The 18466-nt window shown below is 44.7% G+C and overlaps 1 protein-coding gene across 14 annotated transcripts in view; it reads left to right on the top strand.

Annotated features, from left to right (window-relative positions):
* Positions 1–18466, top strand: part of NEB (nebulin) — a 178863-nt gene that overhangs the window by 56532 nt on the left and 103865 nt on the right. For all 14 annotated transcript variants that reach the window (XM_068166774.1, XM_068166767.1, XM_068166773.1 and 11 more), the window contains exons 44-64: positions 242–445; positions 802–906; positions 1002–1109; positions 2034–2345; positions 2795–2998; positions 3355–3459; positions 3555–3662; positions 4164–4475; positions 5804–6007; positions 6634–6738; positions 8707–8814; positions 9332–9643; positions 10161–10364; positions 11104–11208; positions 12923–13030; positions 14016–14327; positions 14741–14944; positions 15060–15164; positions 15648–15755; positions 16810–17121; positions 17736–17939. In XM_068166774.1, the coding sequence (XP_068022875.1) occupies positions 242–445; positions 802–906; positions 1002–1109; positions 2034–2345; positions 2795–2998; positions 3355–3459; positions 3555–3662; positions 4164–4475; positions 5804–6007; positions 6634–6738; positions 8707–8814; positions 9332–9643; positions 10161–10364; positions 11104–11208; positions 12923–13030; positions 14016–14327; positions 14741–14944; positions 15060–15164; positions 15648–15755; positions 16810–17121; positions 17736–17939 (3849 nt within the window). The remainder of the gene's footprint in view (positions 1–241; positions 446–801; positions 907–1001; positions 1110–2033; positions 2346–2794; positions 2999–3354; positions 3460–3554; positions 3663–4163; positions 4476–5803; positions 6008–6633; positions 6739–8706; positions 8815–9331; positions 9644–10160; positions 10365–11103; positions 11209–12922; positions 13031–14015; positions 14328–14740; positions 14945–15059; positions 15165–15647; positions 15756–16809; positions 17122–17735; positions 17940–18466) is intronic.

The raw sequence follows: 18466 nt of genomic DNA, 5'->3' as shown, positions 1-18466 counted from the left end.
TCAGAGAGAGACTTAGGAGATGGAAAGGGAGCTTTAGTGGATTGCTTGGTACCTGCTTGCACTGTTGTAGGTGCAAAGAGAGAGGTTGTGGGAACCTGAGCATCATGAGGGTCCCTTTGTGGTTGTTGGTGCTTGAGTGAGGGGAATGTGGTTTGGGAGCCTGACCTTCAATGGGTAGAGGATTCGTTGCTTGAAGTGAGGAGGTTGCTGAGCTGCTTTGTGTCCTTGCCTGTCCTTTCAGAATGTCTACAGGTCTGACCTTCAGTGGCTGAGGGGCATTGGTTGGTCTCCAATTGGTTCCCTGGATGCTGAGAAGAATAAGAGGGCAAGCGAGATCCTGAGTGACAAGAAGTACCGGCAGCACCCAGACACCATCCGATTCACCAGCCTGCCTGACTCCATGCCCATGGTTCTGGCAAAGCACAACTCTGCAATTATGGACCAGGTCAGATTTCTCTTGCTGTGTGCAACCAGAAGGAAGTGAGGACCTCCCTTTCCCAGGGTGCTGGTCTCTGTCCTTCCTGGGCCTGGCTTTTGCAAAGAGAAAACTGCATCCTCTTGCGTGAGGGATTTGAGTTCCTTGTTTCAGACCAAATTCTGTCTTGTGCGGTTGGAGCAGTGATTTGGGTGGGGTGTGGGATGAAAGGAGAGAAGTGTTAGAAGGGTTTGAGAGCAATAATGATGTCCCTAAGTGGGTGCACAGCAGAGGCCCCCAGGTTCTCTTTGTTGATGTCATTTTCTGTGTGAGTTTGCTGCCCTGCTCTCGTGTGACCTCACGTCCCCTCGTGCTCCTCCGTGCAGCGCGCGTACACCTCAGCCTGGGAGAAGGACAAAACCAGCGTCCACATCATGCCAGACACACCAGGGATTTTGCTAGCCCAGCAGAACAAAGTGAACTACAGTGAGGTAGGTGGTGGAGGTGGGGTTAGGGGTTGATGGCTGTCCCTTGGTGTGTGCCAGGCAGGAGAGGTGTTTGAGGGGAGTGCTTGTTTTTGTTTCAGAAACTGTACAAGCTTGCGATGGAGGAGGATAAGAAAAAGGGCTACGACATGCGGGCAGATGCCATTCCTATCAAGTCTGCTAAAGCCTCCAGAGACATTGCAAGTGATGTAAGTACCCAGCAGCCCTTGGCCACACAGCCTGCTGGGCAGTTTCCAGGTCCTTCTGTTGGCACCTCTGGTGTCTTAGTTAAAATGAGACCACACAGCTCTTACCTGTTGTTACCATTCAGCTTTTCTGTAAAGGTGTTGTTTCTGGAGGGTCTGCCTGTGGCTGTCCCTCCATGTTATGGGTTGGCTGAGTGACTCTGTAGATGTTGTGGGCAGAGCAATTGTGGGGCTGGCTGATGGACACAATCCAATGCAGTGTCCCCAGTGGGCATGTGGTGGCATCTCCTCATCAAAAATCTGGTCTTTGGAGGTGATGTTCAGCCCTTGGTTCTGCCAGTCTGTACTCCACTAATGCTCCACCTCCAAAACACAGCTGGACAATAACAAGGAAAGCCCAAAAGCAAATGTTTATTTAAATGTAAAGGGAGTATAAAAGTAAATTTTAAACCTATATATTATTACTATGAAATATTAATATAAACATGTATTGCAAATCTGTTTGGTGCCTCTCTTTAAACTCCCAGGGTGGTCTCTTTGTCCTTTCAGTCTTCATTTCCTTAATAGATTGCATAGTAGTTTACTTGAATCTTGTGCTTTAAGGTTGCTCACTGGTTCTTCATGTAGGATATGGACCTTTTGTGTTGCTGTCATCATGTGGAGACCTTTCTTACTCTCAGTTGCTGATTAGTGGCTCTAAGTATATAGGCCAGGGAGTGTCTTCAAAAACGTGAAGTCCTATCAGGCAGAAAATGTTCCGTGAATACTTTTGTAGCTGTACAGTGCAGTTCATCAGCTGAATACTTCTTCACTCTGAGGTCTCTGTGTTTGCAGATATTGAGCCGTATGGAGGTTTTGCCACAGAGGGAGGCTGCTGGGGATGTAAAGAAAACTAAACTAAAATTCACTGCCTTTTTTTCCCCACAGTACAAGTACAAGGAAGGCTACCGCAAGCAGCTCGGCCACCACATTGGGGCCCGCAACATCGAGGACGATCCCAAGATGATGTGGTCAATGCACGTGGCCAAGATCCAGAGTGACAGGGAGTACAAGAAAGCCTTTGAGAAGACCAAGACTCACTTCAGTAGCCCAGTGGACATGCTGGGAATTGTGTTGGCCAAGAAATGTCAGGAGCTGGTCAGTGATGTTGATTACAAGCACCCTCTGCATCGCTGGACCTGCCTGCCGGACCAGAACGATGTTATCCATGCTAAGACAGCCTATGACCTCCAGAGTGATGTAAGTTGCTCTTCCTGGCAGAGTAGAATACACAAGCCTCTCTTGCCTTGGTGTGCTGAAGGGTCAGGGATGACATCTGTGAGGGATCCAGCTTTATGGTGACAGAATAATCCTCTCTTGCTGGGAGTATTTTGTAGGGAGTGTTGCAGCAGGTGACTGGAGATTGTCAAATGTGGCAGGACTTTTCCAAGGAGAAGAACAACAATGAGAGAGTGGAAGGGTTTGTGGATTTCCTCTCATGTGCTTGTGCTATTGTAGGTATGGGAAATCATCTTGTTGTAGGAGTTCCTTGATCAGGGAGTTGAGGTTGATGAGAGTTGCTTCATAGAGGTTTGCAAGTTGACCCAGAGGAACAAATGTTTGTCAACCAAGCTTCACTAGGTAGGAGGAGTGGTTACCTGGAATGAGGAGTTTGATGAGCTGCTTTGTGTCCTTGCCTGTCCTTTCAGAATGTCTACAGGTCTGACCTTCAGTGGCTGAGGGGCATTGGTTGGTCTCCAATTGGTTCCCTGGATGCTGAGAAGAATAAGAGGGCAAGCGAGATCCTGAGTGACAAGAAGTACCGGCAGCACCCAGACACCATCCGATTCACCAGCCTGCCTGACTCCATGCCCATGGTTCTGGCAAAGCACAACTCTGCAATTATGGACCAGGTCAGATTTCTCTTGCTGTGTGCAACCAGAAGGAAGTGAGGACCTCCCTTTCCCAGGATGCTGGTCTCTGTCCTTCCAGGGCCTGGCTTTTGCAAAGGGAAAACTGCATCCTCTCACATGAGGGATTTGAGTTCCTTGTTTCAGACCAAATTCTGTCTTGTGCGGTTGGAGCAGTGATCTGGGTGGGGTGTGGGATGAAAGGAGAGAAGTGTTAGAAGGGTTTGAGAGCAATAATGATGTCCCTGAGTGGGTGCACAGCAGAGGCCCCCAGGTTCTCTTTGTTGATGTCATTTTCTGTGTGAGTTTGCTGCCCTGCTCTCGTGTGACCTCACGTCCCCTCGTGCTCCTCCGTGCAGCGCGCGTACACCTCAGCCTGGGAGAAGGACAAAACCAGCGTCCACATCATGCCAGACACACCAGGGATTTTGCTAGCCCAGCAGAACAAAGTGAACTACAGTGAGGTAGGTGGTGGAGGTGGGGTTAGGGGTTGATGGCTGTCCCTTGGTGTGTGCCAGGCAGGAGAGGTGTTTGAGGGGAGTGCTTGTTTTTGTTTCAGAAACTGTACAAGCTTGCGATGGAGGAGGATAAGAAAAAGGGCTACGACATGCGGGCAGATGCCATTCCTATCAAGTCTGCTAAAGCCTCCAGAGACATTGCAAGTGATGTAAGTACCCAGCAGCCCTTGGCAATACGCCCAATTAGCTAGATACCAGGAAGTTTTGTGTAGAAACAAAGATAGTTTCAAAGTAGGTATTAATATAACAGTGTGTTCCCTACTGGTGTTTGATGTCTCTCTTCAAACTTTCAAATCTCCCTCCATGTTCTTCACTCCTGAATAGGAGTGGTTTTGGTAGTCATGCTTGAAGGTCACTCCTTGATTCTTTCTGTACTGGGTCTCTAGTGACCTTTAGGTTTTGGTATTGCTGTGATAATTTTGGAGACCTTTTGTACTCCCAGTTACTGTGAGTATTTTGTGGGCCTTGGAATATCTCCAGAAATGGTCCAGCTGCTCTAGAATGCAGTTCATCAGCCAAATACTTTGTCAGTCTCAATCTCTGTGGTTATCAGAATCTAAGTTGTCTGAAGTTTGTGCCCCAGAGGCTGCTGGGGACATAAATAAAACTAAGCTGAAACTCACTGAGCACCTTTCTTATTCCTATTTCAGTACAAGTACAAGGAAGGCTACCGCAAGCAGCTTGGCCACCACATTGGGGCCCGCAACATCGAGGACGATCCCAAGATGATGTGGTCAATGCACGTAGCCAAGATCCAAAGTGACAGGGAGTACAAGAAAGCCTTTGAGAAGACCAAGACTCACTTCAGTAGCCCAGTGGACATGCTGGGAATTGTGTTGGCCAAGAAATGTCAGGAGCTGGTCAGTGACGTTGATTATCGCCATTACCTGCACCAGTGGACCTGCCTGCCAGACCAGAACGATGTTATCCATGCTAAGACAGCCTATGACCTGCAGAGTGATGTGAGTACTGGTTGATAAGTGTGTGAGTTGGAAAGTGTGTGTCATTTCCTTGCACTGCAAGCTGTAGAAGCTGCACTCTCACCAAACTCTCTCATACAGCGATTTTTCACACCTGTTTTGTTTCATCTGTTCCAAGCAAGGTCATGAGATCTTTAAGAGTGAATGAATCTCTTGAAGGAAGGTTGAGTATTATCAAGGTTTATATGCAGCTAATCAGTCAACCAAACAGTAGAATTAGCTGCATGTTATTCTTGATCATAGACTATTTAATACCTTTAACTATATAGAAACAGGAAATTGCTTATTTTGACTTTTTGGTTGCAAGACTTTGGACAGGAGTCCTTTCTCCTATGTTGGGGAAAATGGTTTCAGTTAAGACCTGCTGTTTTAGTGGGTGACCATGTATTTGTTGTGAATAAAGGTTATCATAGTATCATTCAGGGTTGGAAGGGACCACAAGGATCATCTAGTTCCAACCCCCCTGCCATGGGCAGGGACACCTCACACTAGATCAGGCTGCCCAGAGCCTCATCCAGCCTGGGCTTAAACACCTCCAGGGACAGGGCCTCAACCACCTCCCTGGACAACCCATTCCAGGGTTTCACCACTCTCATGGGGAAGAACTTCCTCCTCACATCCAGCCTGAATCTCCCCACCTCCAGCTTCATTCCATTCCCCCTAGTCCTATCACTACCTGAGATCCTGAGCAGTCCCTCCCCAGCCTTCCTGTAGGTCCCGTTCAGATCCTGGAAGGCCACAATGAGGTTACCTGGGAGCCTTCTCTTCTGCAGACTGAACAGCCCCAACTCCTTCAGTCTGTCCTCATAGGAGAGGTGCTCCAGCCCCCTGCTCATCCTCCTGGCCCTTCTCTGGACACCTTCCCGCACCTCCATATCCCTCTTGTAATAGGGGCTCCAGAACTGGAGGCAGTACTCCAGGTGGGGTCTCACCAGGGCTGAGTCTTACATCTTACACATCTTACACATTCTTACACATCTTACACATTCTTTCAAGATTATGTTTTAATCCTGTTACTCTTCAACCATTTCCCAACATGCCTCTTAAAGGCAGAGAGAGGGTCTGAATCTAGGCTGCTAACAGAGTTTCTTGCAGATTGCACTAGGAGGAAGACAACTTATAGAAAGTAAGCCTTAACTGCATGGTATATGTGAAATGCTAATTTAAAGTCAATGAGATATCAATATTAATGAGACAGCTGTCTTTGTATTTTGTCCTTAGAACTTGAACTATGAAAACTTCTCAGAACCATGTGAACTTTGTTACTGTTTTTATAACTAGCATAACTTGTGTCGTGTTTTTGGTACCAGAACTGCTACAAATCTGACCTTGAATGGTTGAGAGGTATTGGCTGGGTCCCAATTGGGTCCTTGGAAGTTGAAAAAGCCAAGAGGGCAGGAGAGATCCTGAGTGATAAAATATACCGTCAGCATCCAGACACCATCAAGTTCACCAGCGTTCCTGATTCTCTAGAGATGGTCTTGGCCAAGCAGAATGCACAGACCATGAATAAGGTGAGTCCAGGTTTCCTTAGGTAACACATCAGCAGTCTCCACCTCAACCCTGGAGACAGGATTGGAGCTACAGATGTGTGGTTTGCTGTGTGAGATTTCAGCATGATTAGGCTTTCAAAGTGTGAGTTACCTCCTTCGTAATCAACAGATGAAGTTCTCTTCAGGAAGGGCTAATTTAATGGCAGTACTCTAGGGAGCATTCTGCCCCTTTTTTCTAAGCATAAATTTTTGATGGAATTCCTTCTTGTTTACTAATTCCTGACCTGGGCATGAAGAGGAGTGAAAATAACTTCTTATGGCTACATAAAGAGTTAGGATGTTTTAGACTTGCAGTACAGATCTGTAATTGTTCTTATCATAGAATAGCTTCAATTGGAAGGGGTTTCAAAGAACATCTAGTTCCACCCCCCTGCCCTGGGCAGTGATACCTTCCACTAGACCAGGTTGCTTAAAGCCTCATCCAGGCTGGTCTTAAACACTTTCAAGGATGTGGTGCCAACAACTTCTCTGGGCAACCCATTCCACTATCTCACCACTCTCACAGCAGAGAACTTATGTTTTAGGAGCTCTCCAAGTAGTCACTGTTGGTTTTTCTCCACTCTTAACATCCATTATTTCTCCTGCAGCGTTTGTATACTGAGGCCTGGGATAAAGACAAGACTCAGATCCACGTAATGCCTGACACCCCTGAAATCACTCTGGCCAAACAGAACAAGCAGAACTACAGTGAGGTGAGTGTGGTGGTTCTCCAAATGTAACTACTCTGCATCATCATCAGTCTGATAAAATTAAGTGATCATAGGCTCACAGAATGCCTTAGCTTGGAAGAGACCTTAGAGAGATCTATTCCAACCTCCCTGATACAGGCAGGGACACCTCTTGACTAGAGGTGGCTGCTCAAGTCCCCATCCAGCCTGTCCTTGAAGACACCCAGGGAGGAGGCATCCACAGCCTTCCTGGGCAATCTATTTCAGAGTCCCACCATCCTCGTACTGAAGAACTTCTTCCTAAGATCCAATCTAACCCTGCTCTCCCTGAGCTTCAAACCATTCCCTCCTTCCCTGTCACTAGACATGATTATGAAAATTTCCTCTCCAGCCTTCCCATAGGATCCCTTCAGGTATTGGGAGGCAGCTCTGAGGTCCCCCTGGAGTCTTCTCTTCTCCAGACTGAACAACCCCTGCTCACTCAGCCTGTCCTCACAGAACAGGTGCTGCAGCCCTCTTGCTTGTGTACAGCGGTGCATAGATACAACAGTGAGAATTACTGAAGGCAAATTCCATGAGAAGTTGTCTCTTAATGAATCTTGGGAGTCTTTTCTGCCACTGTACATACTGTTGGGTAGGGACAAAACTAATTCCCACCCTGGAAATAGCATCAAATCAATTTCCAGCACAATTCCAAGGAGCAGTGATCTCAGTGTTGGATGTTAGCTGTGGGGAACAATTTCACATCAGAGAGAGGTGGATTTAAAAAGTAAGTTTTACTCCACTTGTAAAGAAGAATGGCTTATCTCTAATAAATGTCAGTGCTGTTTATAGTATTGAAAGTAAAAACATCTTAGCTGCTGCATGTATCAAAGACCTTCTGTTGATATGAATTTCCATCAGCTGCTGATCTGGGGTTTTGAGTTACACAGAGATGGGCTGGAATAAGTCTAAACACGGGGGTTTACACCTACTCCAAAGCACTTTGTTTTGCATACAATGGAATACATGGAACTTATTTAGAACAACCTTATTTAGAATAGAGTAAACCTTATTTAGAATAAACCAGACCAGGTTGGAAGAGACCTTCAAGATTATTGTGTCCAACCCATCAACCAATCCAACCCACCCAAACAGCTAACCCATGGCACCAAGCACCCCAGCAAGTCTCCTCCTGAACACCTCCAGTGATGGTGACTCCACCACCTTCCGGGCAGCCCATTCCAATGGGCAATCACTCTCTCTGTGTAGAACTTCTTCCTAACATCCAACCTAAACCTCCCCTGGCACAGCCTGAGACTGTGTCCTCTTGTTCTGGTGCTGGCTGCCTGGGAGAAGAGACCAACCTCTGCCTGTCTACAACCTCCCTTCAGGGAGTTGTAGAGAGCAGTAAGGTCACCCCTGAGCCTCCACCTCTCCAGGCTAAGCAACCCCAGCTCCCTCAGCCTCTCCTCACAGGGCTGTGTTCCAAACCCCTCACCAACTTCATTGCCCTTCTCTGGACACCTTCCAGCAAGTCAACCTCCTTCCTAAACTGAGTGGCCCAGAACTGGACACAGGACTCAAGGTGTGACCTAACCAGTGCAGTGTACAGGGGCAGAATGACCTCCCTGCTCCTGCTGGCCACGCTGTTCCTGATGCAGGCCAGGATGCCATTGGCCCTCCTGGCTGCCTGGGCACACTGCAGGCTCATGTTCAGCCTATCATCGACCAGTACCCCCAGGTCCCTCTCTGCCTGGCTGCTCTCCAGCCACTCTGCCCCCAGCCTGTAGCACTGCCTGGGGTTGTTGTGGCCAATGTGCAGAACCTGGCACTTGGATGTGTTCAGTCTCCTGCCCTTGGACTCTGCCCATCTGTCCAGCCTGTCGAGGTCCCTCTGCAGAGCCACTCCAACCCTCTAACAGATCAACTCCTGCCCCCAGCTTGGTGTCATCCACAAATGTACTGATGATGAACTTATTCATGAAGGCTCTTGTTTAATTCCCCACCTAGAAATTCTACAAACAAGCCATGGAAGAGGACAAGAAGAAAGGCTATGACCTGAGAATTGATGCAATCCCCATCCAAGCTGCCAAAGCATCCAGGCAAATCGCCAGCGATGTAAGGAACTACTGCTTTTCTTCTTTGGGTGGTGATAACCTCAAGGTTATCAACTGCATTCCATAAAAAGCATTTAACTTCAAGTGTGATCTTAAAGAATACACTTTGGGAAGCCAGGTATTAGATATGGTTAAAGGCTTAGGTGTAAAAATTAAATATTGAGAAGTTATAAGGACAACATCATGTGAAATTTCTATCTCATAAACCTGTCTCTTGAATTAAATCTTGACACTGTGTAATTGCATTTAATAAAGATGAAATATATTGAATAAGGAGAGGATTATTTCTCACTAATATTGGTGGAGATTGTTTTTTCACAAAGCTGACTTCACAGATCCCTATTTGGGAGTCTGAATATGAAAAGCCATGTCATTAGCCCCAGAATGGCCTAGACAGTTTGGTTTCCTTATGCTCTAGATTGCAGAAAAATTCAGAAACTTTGTTATTGTAAATATTTAACATGAGTAACTGGTTTTAAAGGTGATGTAGAAGCATAACACCTTGGTTGCTGTTTCAGTACAAGTACAAGGAAAGCTACCGCAAGCAGCTCGGCCACCACATTGGGGCCCGCAACATCGAGGACGATCCCAAGATGATGTGGTCAATGCACGTAGCCAAGATCCAGAGTGACAGGGAGTACAAGAAAGCCTTTGAGAAGACCAAGACTCACTTCAGTAGCCCAGTGGACATGCTGGGAATTGTGTTGGCCAAGAAATGTCAGGAGCTGGTCAGTGACGTTGATTACCGCCACTATCTGCACCAGTGGATCTGCCTGCCGGACCAGAATGATGTTATCCATGCCAGGAAAGCCTATGACCTGCAGAGTGATGTAAGCTCCTTGTGATTTAGTGTTGCATGAGGAATGTATTTGATGTTTTCCACAAGTGGGTCAGGCCATCTCATCTCAAAGTGATAAACCCCAATTTTGCTGGTTTATCTATAGTTTTATGGCTAACTGTAACTCAGGTCTCCAACAGAACTTGTTTATGAATTGGTATTTAAATTGAGTTCTGTAATTCCAGAGCTTTGAGTGTTTATCATTTGCTATTCTATGCATTGTGATGCCTCTCTCAGTGTAGGTGAAATGGAGTTATTTCTCCTAAGACTTCCTGTAGGGTTTTGTCTCCATTTGAATTCCATATTGAGAGTGATGTTAGTAAACTGTGAAAACTTCTCAGAACCACGTGAACTTTGCTAATTTAAAGTCAATGAGATATCAATATTAATGAGACAGCTGTCTTTGTATTTTGTCCTTAGAACTTGAACTGTGAAAACTTCTCAGAACCATGTGAACTTTGTTATTGTTTTTATAACCAGAATAACTTGTGTCATGTTTTTGGTACCAGAACTGCTACAAATCTGACCTTGAATGGTTGAGAGGTATTGGCTGGGTCCCAATTGGGTCCTTGGAAGTTGAAAAAGCCAAGAGGGCAGGAGAGATCCTGAGTGATAAAATATACCGTCAGCATCCAGACACCATCAAGTTCACCAGTGTTCCTGATTCTCTAGAGATGGTCTTGGCCAAGCACAATGCAGAGACCATGAACAAGGTGAGTCTAGATTTGATTAGGTCAGCAGTCTCCAGTTCAGCCTTGGAGACAGGACTAGAGCTACAGATGTGTGGTGAGACTTCAGTACAAGAAGGCTGTTTGAAATGTCAGCATGAAGAGGCTCTAAAAGTGTGAGTTGCCTTCTTGGTAATCAACAGGTTAAATTACTTCCACCTAGTGCTGATTTTAATACCTTCCAAGTTAAATTAGAATTGTCAATGTGAAGCTTAGAGTATTTCTATATGTTCTATCTAGTGATGTGTTGCCTAACTTTCACCTAATTGGTAATATAGAAAATGGCTATAATTAAGCTTATCTCACAATCTGCTTTGAAACCAAATAATTTTAGGGCAGTTTTTGAATTATCCTTATTTAGTTTAGCCTGGGATTTAAAATGTGGGGTTTTTAATCTCTGTGGCCATGAGCTCAGTTTTATTTCTGTCACTAAACCCATGCCCTCTTTCACGCAGACCTTGTTGATGGAGCTTAGATCCCTCTGTGTCTGTTGAGCTTTCTCTGCCTTTTTTCTAAACACACCTTTCCACAGAATTCTTTCCAGGTTTACTAATTCCTAACCTGGACATGAAGTATCTAGGGGAGTGAACCTAAAATCTCATTGCTGTGCAAAGAATAAGGACATTTCAGATTTGGAAGGCAGATTTACAAGTCTTGTGGTTTAGGAGGTCTCCAAGTAGTCCACTTTCTTTTCCACTTTTAACATCCATTATTTCTCCTGCAGCGTTTGTATACTGAGGCCTGGGATAAAGACAAGACTCAGATCCACGTAATGCCTGACACCCCTGAAATCACTCTGGCCAAACAGAACAAGCAGAACTACAGTGTGGTGAGTGTGGTGGCTCTCCAAGTGCAGCTGCTCTATCTCATGGCTAGATCAGCAGCAGCCTGATAAGCCTTACCTAGATGATACCGTCTCATTCCTTATGTTGCCCCCAATATTTATCCTCAGAACTGTGGCTTTAAAACCATGTTTGCACATAGGTACAGTAGATACAAAATGAGCACCTGTGAGAGGGTGAGAGGGTGGGTGTTTATGGTGGGTTGTTGAAGTCCTTTCTACCATTGAGCATTCTGTTGGGAAGGCACAAAATTAATTACTGCAAATACCACAAAGGTAATTTCCAGGACATATCTGAAGAGAGTGACCCCAGTGTTGGAAGTTGATTTAGGGGAATGGATTCACATCAGTAAGAAGTGGGTCTGAAAAGTAAGTTTTATTCTACTTCTGTAGAAGAACAGTGTAGCTTCAAAACCAAACCTATAGTCAATGTTATATTTAGAGTAGAGTAGAGTAGAGTAGAATAGAGTAGAATAGAATAGAATAGAATAGAATAGAATAGAATAGAATAGAATAGAATAGAATAGAATAGAATAGAATAGAATAGAATAGAATAGAATTAACCAGGTTGGAAAAGACCTCAGAGATCAAGTCCAACCTATCACCGAAGACCATCCAATCAACTAAACCATGGCACCAAGTGCCTCATCCAGTCTCCTCTTAAACACCTCCAGGGATGGGGACTCCACCACCTCCCTTGGCAGCACATTCCAATGGCCAATCTCTCTTTCTATGAAGAACTTCTTCCTAACCTCCAGCCTAAACCTCCCCTGGCACAGCTTGAGACTGTGTCCTCTTGTTCTGGTGCTGCTTGCCTGGGAGAAGAGACCATACCCCCACCTGGCTACAGCCTCCCTTCAGGTAGTTGTAGGCAGCAATTAATGACAGCCTTGAAGAATCACAGAAAGACAGAATGCCAGGTTGGAAAGGCTCCAAAGGATCATCCGGTCCAACCTTTCTAGGAGATTGTGTAGTTGAAATTAAATGGCCCAGCACCCTGTTAAGCTGAGTCTCAAAACTGACCAATATATGTGAATCCACTGCTTCCCTTGGGAGATTGTTCCAGTGTCTAACTGTTCTTAGGGTGAAACATTTTCTTCTGCATTACAATCATTTTGGCTTGCAAAGATCTTTAAGGCCATCAAGTCCAACCCTTAACCCAGCACTGCAAGGTCACCAATAATATCATAGTATCATAGTATCAGTCAGGGTTGGAAGGGACCACAAGGATCATCTAGTTCCAACCCCCCTGCCATGGGCAGGGACACCCCACACTAGATCAGGCTGCCCAGAGCCTCAGCCAGCCTGGGCTTAAACACCTCCAGGGACAGGGCCTCAACCACCTCCCTGGACAACCCATTCCAGGGCTTCACCACTCTCATGGGGAAGAACTTCCTCCTCACCTCCAGCCTGAATCTCCCCACCTCCAGCTTCATTCCATTCCCCCTAGTCCTATCACTACCTGAGATCCTGAGAAGTCCCTCCCCAGCCTGTGTCCCTCAGTACCACATCTACATTTTGATCTAATGTTGCTATGAATTTTATATTAACTGCCACTCTGGGGCTTTGAGTTCAGATTGTTAATTAGAATAAATCTTAAAGCAACTTTTTAAGTCTGCTCTACCTAAGAGCACTTTGCTTGGCATAGAATCTATTTATATGTAACTTATGAATCCCATTGTTTACTTCTTTCCCCAACTAGAAACTCTACAAACAGGCCATGGAAGAAGACAAGAAGAAAGGCTATGACCTGAGAATTGATGCAATCCCCATCCAAGCTGCCAAAGCATCCAGGCAAATCGCCAGTGATGTAAGGAACTTCTTTGTTTCTTTGTGTGGTGATGTCTGAACTGTGCAACCTGACAGTTACCAACAGGTTTCCATAAAAAGCATTTCAATTAAAATTTGATCTCAAGTAATAGATTTTTGGAAGCAAGTTATCAGATGTTTAAACACTTACTCAGAAAATGACATGTTGAGAAGTTATTAGGACAATATAATGCTGCTATTACGGTACCGTTATAGCTCATAAACCTTTGTCTTTAATTAAATCAGTATCTATGTTATTATATTTAATAAAGATTAAGTATATTGAACAGAGTTATAGAATCATACAATGGTCTGGATTGGAAGAGACCTCCAAATCTCATCTAGTCCAAAACCCTCTGCAGTAAACAGGGACATCCCCAACCAGATCAGGTTACCCAGAGCCCTGTAGAGTCTCACCTTGAATATCTCCAGAGACAGGACCCCAACCACCTCTCTGGGGAACCTGTTCAAGTGTTCCACTACCCTCATGGTGAAGAAATTGTTCCTGACATCCAATCGAAACTTACTCTCGTCTAGTTTGAAGCACTGCCCCTTATCCTGTCACCACAGGCCTCTGTAAACAGTCTCCGTCTTTCTTGTAGGTCCCCTTCAGGTACTGGCAGGCCACTATTAGGTTTCCCTGGAGCCTTCTGTTTTACATACTGAACAACCCCAGCTTCCTCAGCCGGTCCTTCATATCAGAAGTGCTCCAATAATGAGGAGAGGATTATTCATCACTAATATTTTGTAGAGGTTGGTTTTTATTCAGAAAGCTTCCTTCAAAAATCTGTTCAGGATCAAAACACAAATCTCAAAAGTTAAGTGTGAGGATGCATGCTGCCAGCCCCAGAATGGCCTAGACAGTTTGGTTTCCTGATACTGTAGATTGCAGAAAAATTCAGAAACTTTGTTATTGTAAATATTTAACATGAGTAACTGATACAGAAAGGTGATGTAGAAGCATAACACCTTGGTTGCTGTTTCAGTACAAGTACAAGGAAGGCTACCGCAAGCAGCTCGGCCACCACATTGGAGCCCGCAACATCGAGGACGATCCCAAGATGATGTGGTCAATGCACGTAGCCAAGATCCAGAGTGACAGGGAGTACAAGAAAGCCTTTGAGAAGACCAAGACTCACTTCAGTAGCCCAGTGGACATGCTGGGAATTGTGTTGGCCAAGAAATGCCAGGAGCTGGTCAGTGATGTTGATTACCGCCACTACCTGCACCAGTGGATCTGCCTGCCGGACCAGAACGATGTTATCCATGCCAGGAAAGCCTATGACCTGCAGAGTGATGTAAGCTCCTTGTGATTTAGTGTTGCATGAGGAATGTATTTGATGTTTGCCATAAGTGGGTCAGGCCATCTCATCTCAAAGAGGTAAACCCCAATTTTGCTGGCTTATCTATAGTTTTATGGCTAGCTGTAACTCAGGTCTCCAACAGAACTTGTTTATGAATTGGCATTTAAATTGAGTTCTGTAATTCCAGAGTTTTGAGTGCTTATCATTCGCTATTCTATGCATTGTGATGCCTCTCTCAGTGTAGGTGAAATGGAGTTATTTCTCCTAAGACTTCCTGTAGGGTTTTGTCTCCATTTGAATTCCATATTGAAAGTGATGTTAGTAAACTGTGAAAACGTCTCATAACCATGTGAACTTTGTTATTATTTTTATGACCAGAATAACTTGTGTCATGTTTTTGGTACCAGAACTGCTACAAATCTGACCTTGAATGGTTGAGAGGTATTGGGTGGGTCCCAATTGGGTCCTTGGAAGTTGAAAAAGCCAAGAGGGCAGGAGAGATCCTGAGTGATAAAATATACCGTCAGCATCCAGACACCATCAAGTTCACCAGCGTTCCTGATTCTCTAGAGATGGTCTTGGCCAAGCAGAATGCTGAGACCATGAACAAGGTGAGTGTTGATTCCATGAGGCAACATCAGCAGTCTTTGTTTGGTTTTAGGTGATTCATGAGAAACTGACTTGTTTTGGAGTGCACTGTTAATCCCTTCCTGTGTCCTTTCCTAGCGCTTATACACTGAAGCGTGGAATAAAGATAAGACCAGCATTCACGTCATGCCTGACACACCAGAAATCCTGCTAGCTAAACAAAACCAAGTCATCTACAGTCAGGTGGGTAAAACTGAGGGGTTGAGGATATTAAAGTACAAGTACAATTTTATCATCTCTGACTTTTACTTAATCTGATAATGTCACTGAAATTGTTTAGTGTCACAAATTGCCAGCTCCAGCGCTCAAAATCAGAGGCCTCATTTTCCTAGATTTTTTCCTCCTGGCTATGTGATTGGGTTTTTAAATCTGTTGTCTGCCATAAATGAGCAATCATTTCCATATCAAGATAGGGAAAGAGATAATTTAACTTCTAGAACACACCTTTGCTTGTCTTCTCTAAGTAATTTCCGTTTTCCCAATATCTACAAGACCCTTGAAATCCATGTTTTGATTCTGGTTTTCTAGAGAAGATAGGGCTGTGTTCAGTTACTTAAGTTGTCTGAATGTTAACAATATTGTTTAGGGACTTATTTTTATTACCCAGATGTACTTCACTCAAGTGCAATCCCAGTTTTGAAACCAAAAAATGTCTTTTTCTTACAGAAAATGTACAGACTAGCTTTGGAGGAGTCGAAGAAGAAGGGTCATGATCTGCGTTTTGATGCCATTCCTATTCAATCTGCCAAAGCATCCAGAGAGATTGCCAGTGATGTAAGCAGGGCTTTGTTATCATACTTGTGTGGAGTTGCTAATTGAAGACAGTCAGGATGTTTGTTCTGTTGTGTCTTGGGTTTATAGGGAGCGAGACAGATGCTCTTTTACACCCCCCCCCAAAAGGGTAAAAGAGAACACTCCATGCAGGATTGGAAAAGGTTGGAAATTTCATAGTATCAGTCAGGGTTGGAAGGGACCACAAGGATCATCTAGTTCCAACCCCCCTGCCATGGGCAGGGACACCCCACACTAGATCAGGCTGCCCAGAGCCTCATCCTGCCTGGGCTTAAACACCTCCAGGGACAGGGCCCCAGCCACCTCCCTGGACAACCCATTCCAGGGCTTCACCACTCTCATGGGGAAGAACTTCCTCCTAAATGACCCTAAATGAATCCTTTATGCTCTTTAGTATTTAAACTGTCTCTATTAAGACTAACTCAGACTATCTTCATCAAGATGTTTTGCAATAAGCTTTTGAAATAAACTGATCTTTGCATTTTAATCTTAATCATAGTATCATAGTATCAGTCAGGGTTGGAAGGGACCACAAGGATCATCTAGTTCCAACCCCCCTGCCATGGGCAGGGACACCCCACACTAGATCAGGCTGGCCAGAGCCTCAGCCAGCCTGGGCTTAAACACCTCCGGGGATGGGGCCTCAACCACCTCCCTGGACAACCCATTCCAGGGCTTCACCACTCTCATGGGGAAGAACTTCCTCCTCACCTCCAGCCTGAATCTCCCCACCTCCAGCTTCATTCCATTCCCCCTAGTCCTATCACTACCTGAGATCCTGGGGAATAGAATGTGGAGTATCAAACTTGCTGGTAAGTAGGTGACACAAAACATTCAGTGGTGATGTAAAACAGCAGGCAGAGTGATGGAACAAAAATCTTAAGAGGGTAATAAAACAGGAGAAAGACAGAAATCATCATTTTATCCAAGCAGAATATTAATGGTTTTGTAAAACTCTGTTAATTGTTTATTACTTTATTAATTGTTGATTATATTTCTTAATGCAGCATGTGAATATGAATCTCTCTTATTTCAGTACAAGTACAAGGAAGGCTACCGCAAGCAGCTTGGCCACCACATTGGAGCCCGCAACATCGAGGATGATCCCAAGATGATGTGGTCAATGCACGTAGCCAAGATCCAGAGTGACAGGGAGTACAAGAAAGCCTTTGAGAAGACCAAGACTCACTTCAGTAGCCCAGTGGACATGCTGGGAATTGTGTTGGCCAAGAAATGTCAGGAGCTGGTCAGTGACATTGATTACCGCCACTACCTGCACCAGTGGATCTGCCTGCCAGACCAGAATGATGTTATCCATGCCAGGAAAGCCTATGACCTGCAGAGTGATGTGAGTCAATTGTTAAATTAGTAATAGGTAATTAAAAATACTGGCTCTTTCATCCATGGAATTATGGAGTCATTTTGGTTGGAAATGGCCTTTAAAATCATCAAGTCCAACCATTAACCCAGCACTGCCAGATCACCACTAAACCGTGGCTCTCAGCACCACATCATCTACACCTCTTTTAAATCCCTCCAGGGATGGGCATTCCATCACTGCCCTGGGCAGCCTATTCCAGGCCTTGACAGCCCCCTTGCAGAAGAAATATTTCCAACCTAAACCTCTCCTGGCACAACATGCTCAGTTACTTATGTCAGACATGTTGCTAGAGGTGAAATGTTTAGTAGTCTGTCATCAAATTTCTGTTTTATTCTATTTTCTTCATCCTCAGCCTGAGGTATACAATGTGTGTAAATCTACTTGTGGTGCTCTTCAGTGACTCTAGTCTGTTTATTATTCAATAGTTAATCTTCAAACATAGCAATTGCTTTCAAAACCATCCCATGCTGCTGTGCAGAAAGATGTACAGTTGTCCATTTAGCCTAAGATATGCTTGTTTATAGTTACAATTATCTTAATCTTTGATCACCCTTGCACATGTATCTTTCATATTCTTTCAGGCTGTTTACAAAGCAGACCTGGAATGGCTGAAAGGTATTGGCTGGGTTCCTATTGGCTCCGTAGAAGTTGAGAAAGCCAAGAGAGCTGGAGAAATCCTGAGTGAAAGGAAGTATCGTCAACCAGCAGACCAAATTAAATTCACTAGTGTGGCAGATTCTTTGGCCATGGTCTTGGCCAAGCAAAATGCTGAGACCATGAACAAGGTGAGGCTTTATTTTGTCAATATTATTACTAGCTGATAAAACTTGTTCTTGGGGTGAAAAATACAAAATAAGAAGTAAAGACTAAACCCTTTCATTGTAGACTTAGAGAAAGAGAGAGCCCAAATGCAGCCTTTGCTCAGGGAGCTCTGTCTGAACTAAACAGTTAGCACAAGTGCCAAGTAAAAAATTACCTAAACCACATATTTTTTCAGTAGTAATACTAAAAATTGTGATGAATTCCCCTCTTCCTCAAATCTCAGCTGAAATCCTGCTTTTAACTGTTTGTTTAGTGTAGTTCTTCTGTTTTGTTCATGTTACTTCACTGTATGAAGCTCACCTCTGCCAGAGCAGGCTGCATTTTTCCTGTTGTCCTTAGACAATCCTGGGAAATTGGCAGAAATGATGTTCCAGACAGGTGATAGAGTATGTCCAGAGGTGGTGGTGCCTTAAACATGCTGCAATATAGGATGCAGCAGAACAATGTGGCTCTTCCTGCAGCTGCTCTGATGCTGTATTCTTGACTGAAT

The sequence above is a fragment of the Melanerpes formicivorus genome, unplaced genomic scaffold (assembly GCF_026170545.1).
Source record: "Melanerpes formicivorus ecotype bairdi unplaced genomic scaffold, bMelFor1.0.p_v2 SCAF_106, whole genome shotgun sequence".
Classification (NCBI taxonomy): Eukaryota; Metazoa; Chordata; class Aves; order Piciformes; family Picidae; genus Melanerpes; species Melanerpes formicivorus.
Note: the sequence above shows the minus strand (reverse complement) of the source record. Positions and strands in the feature narration are given on the sequence as shown.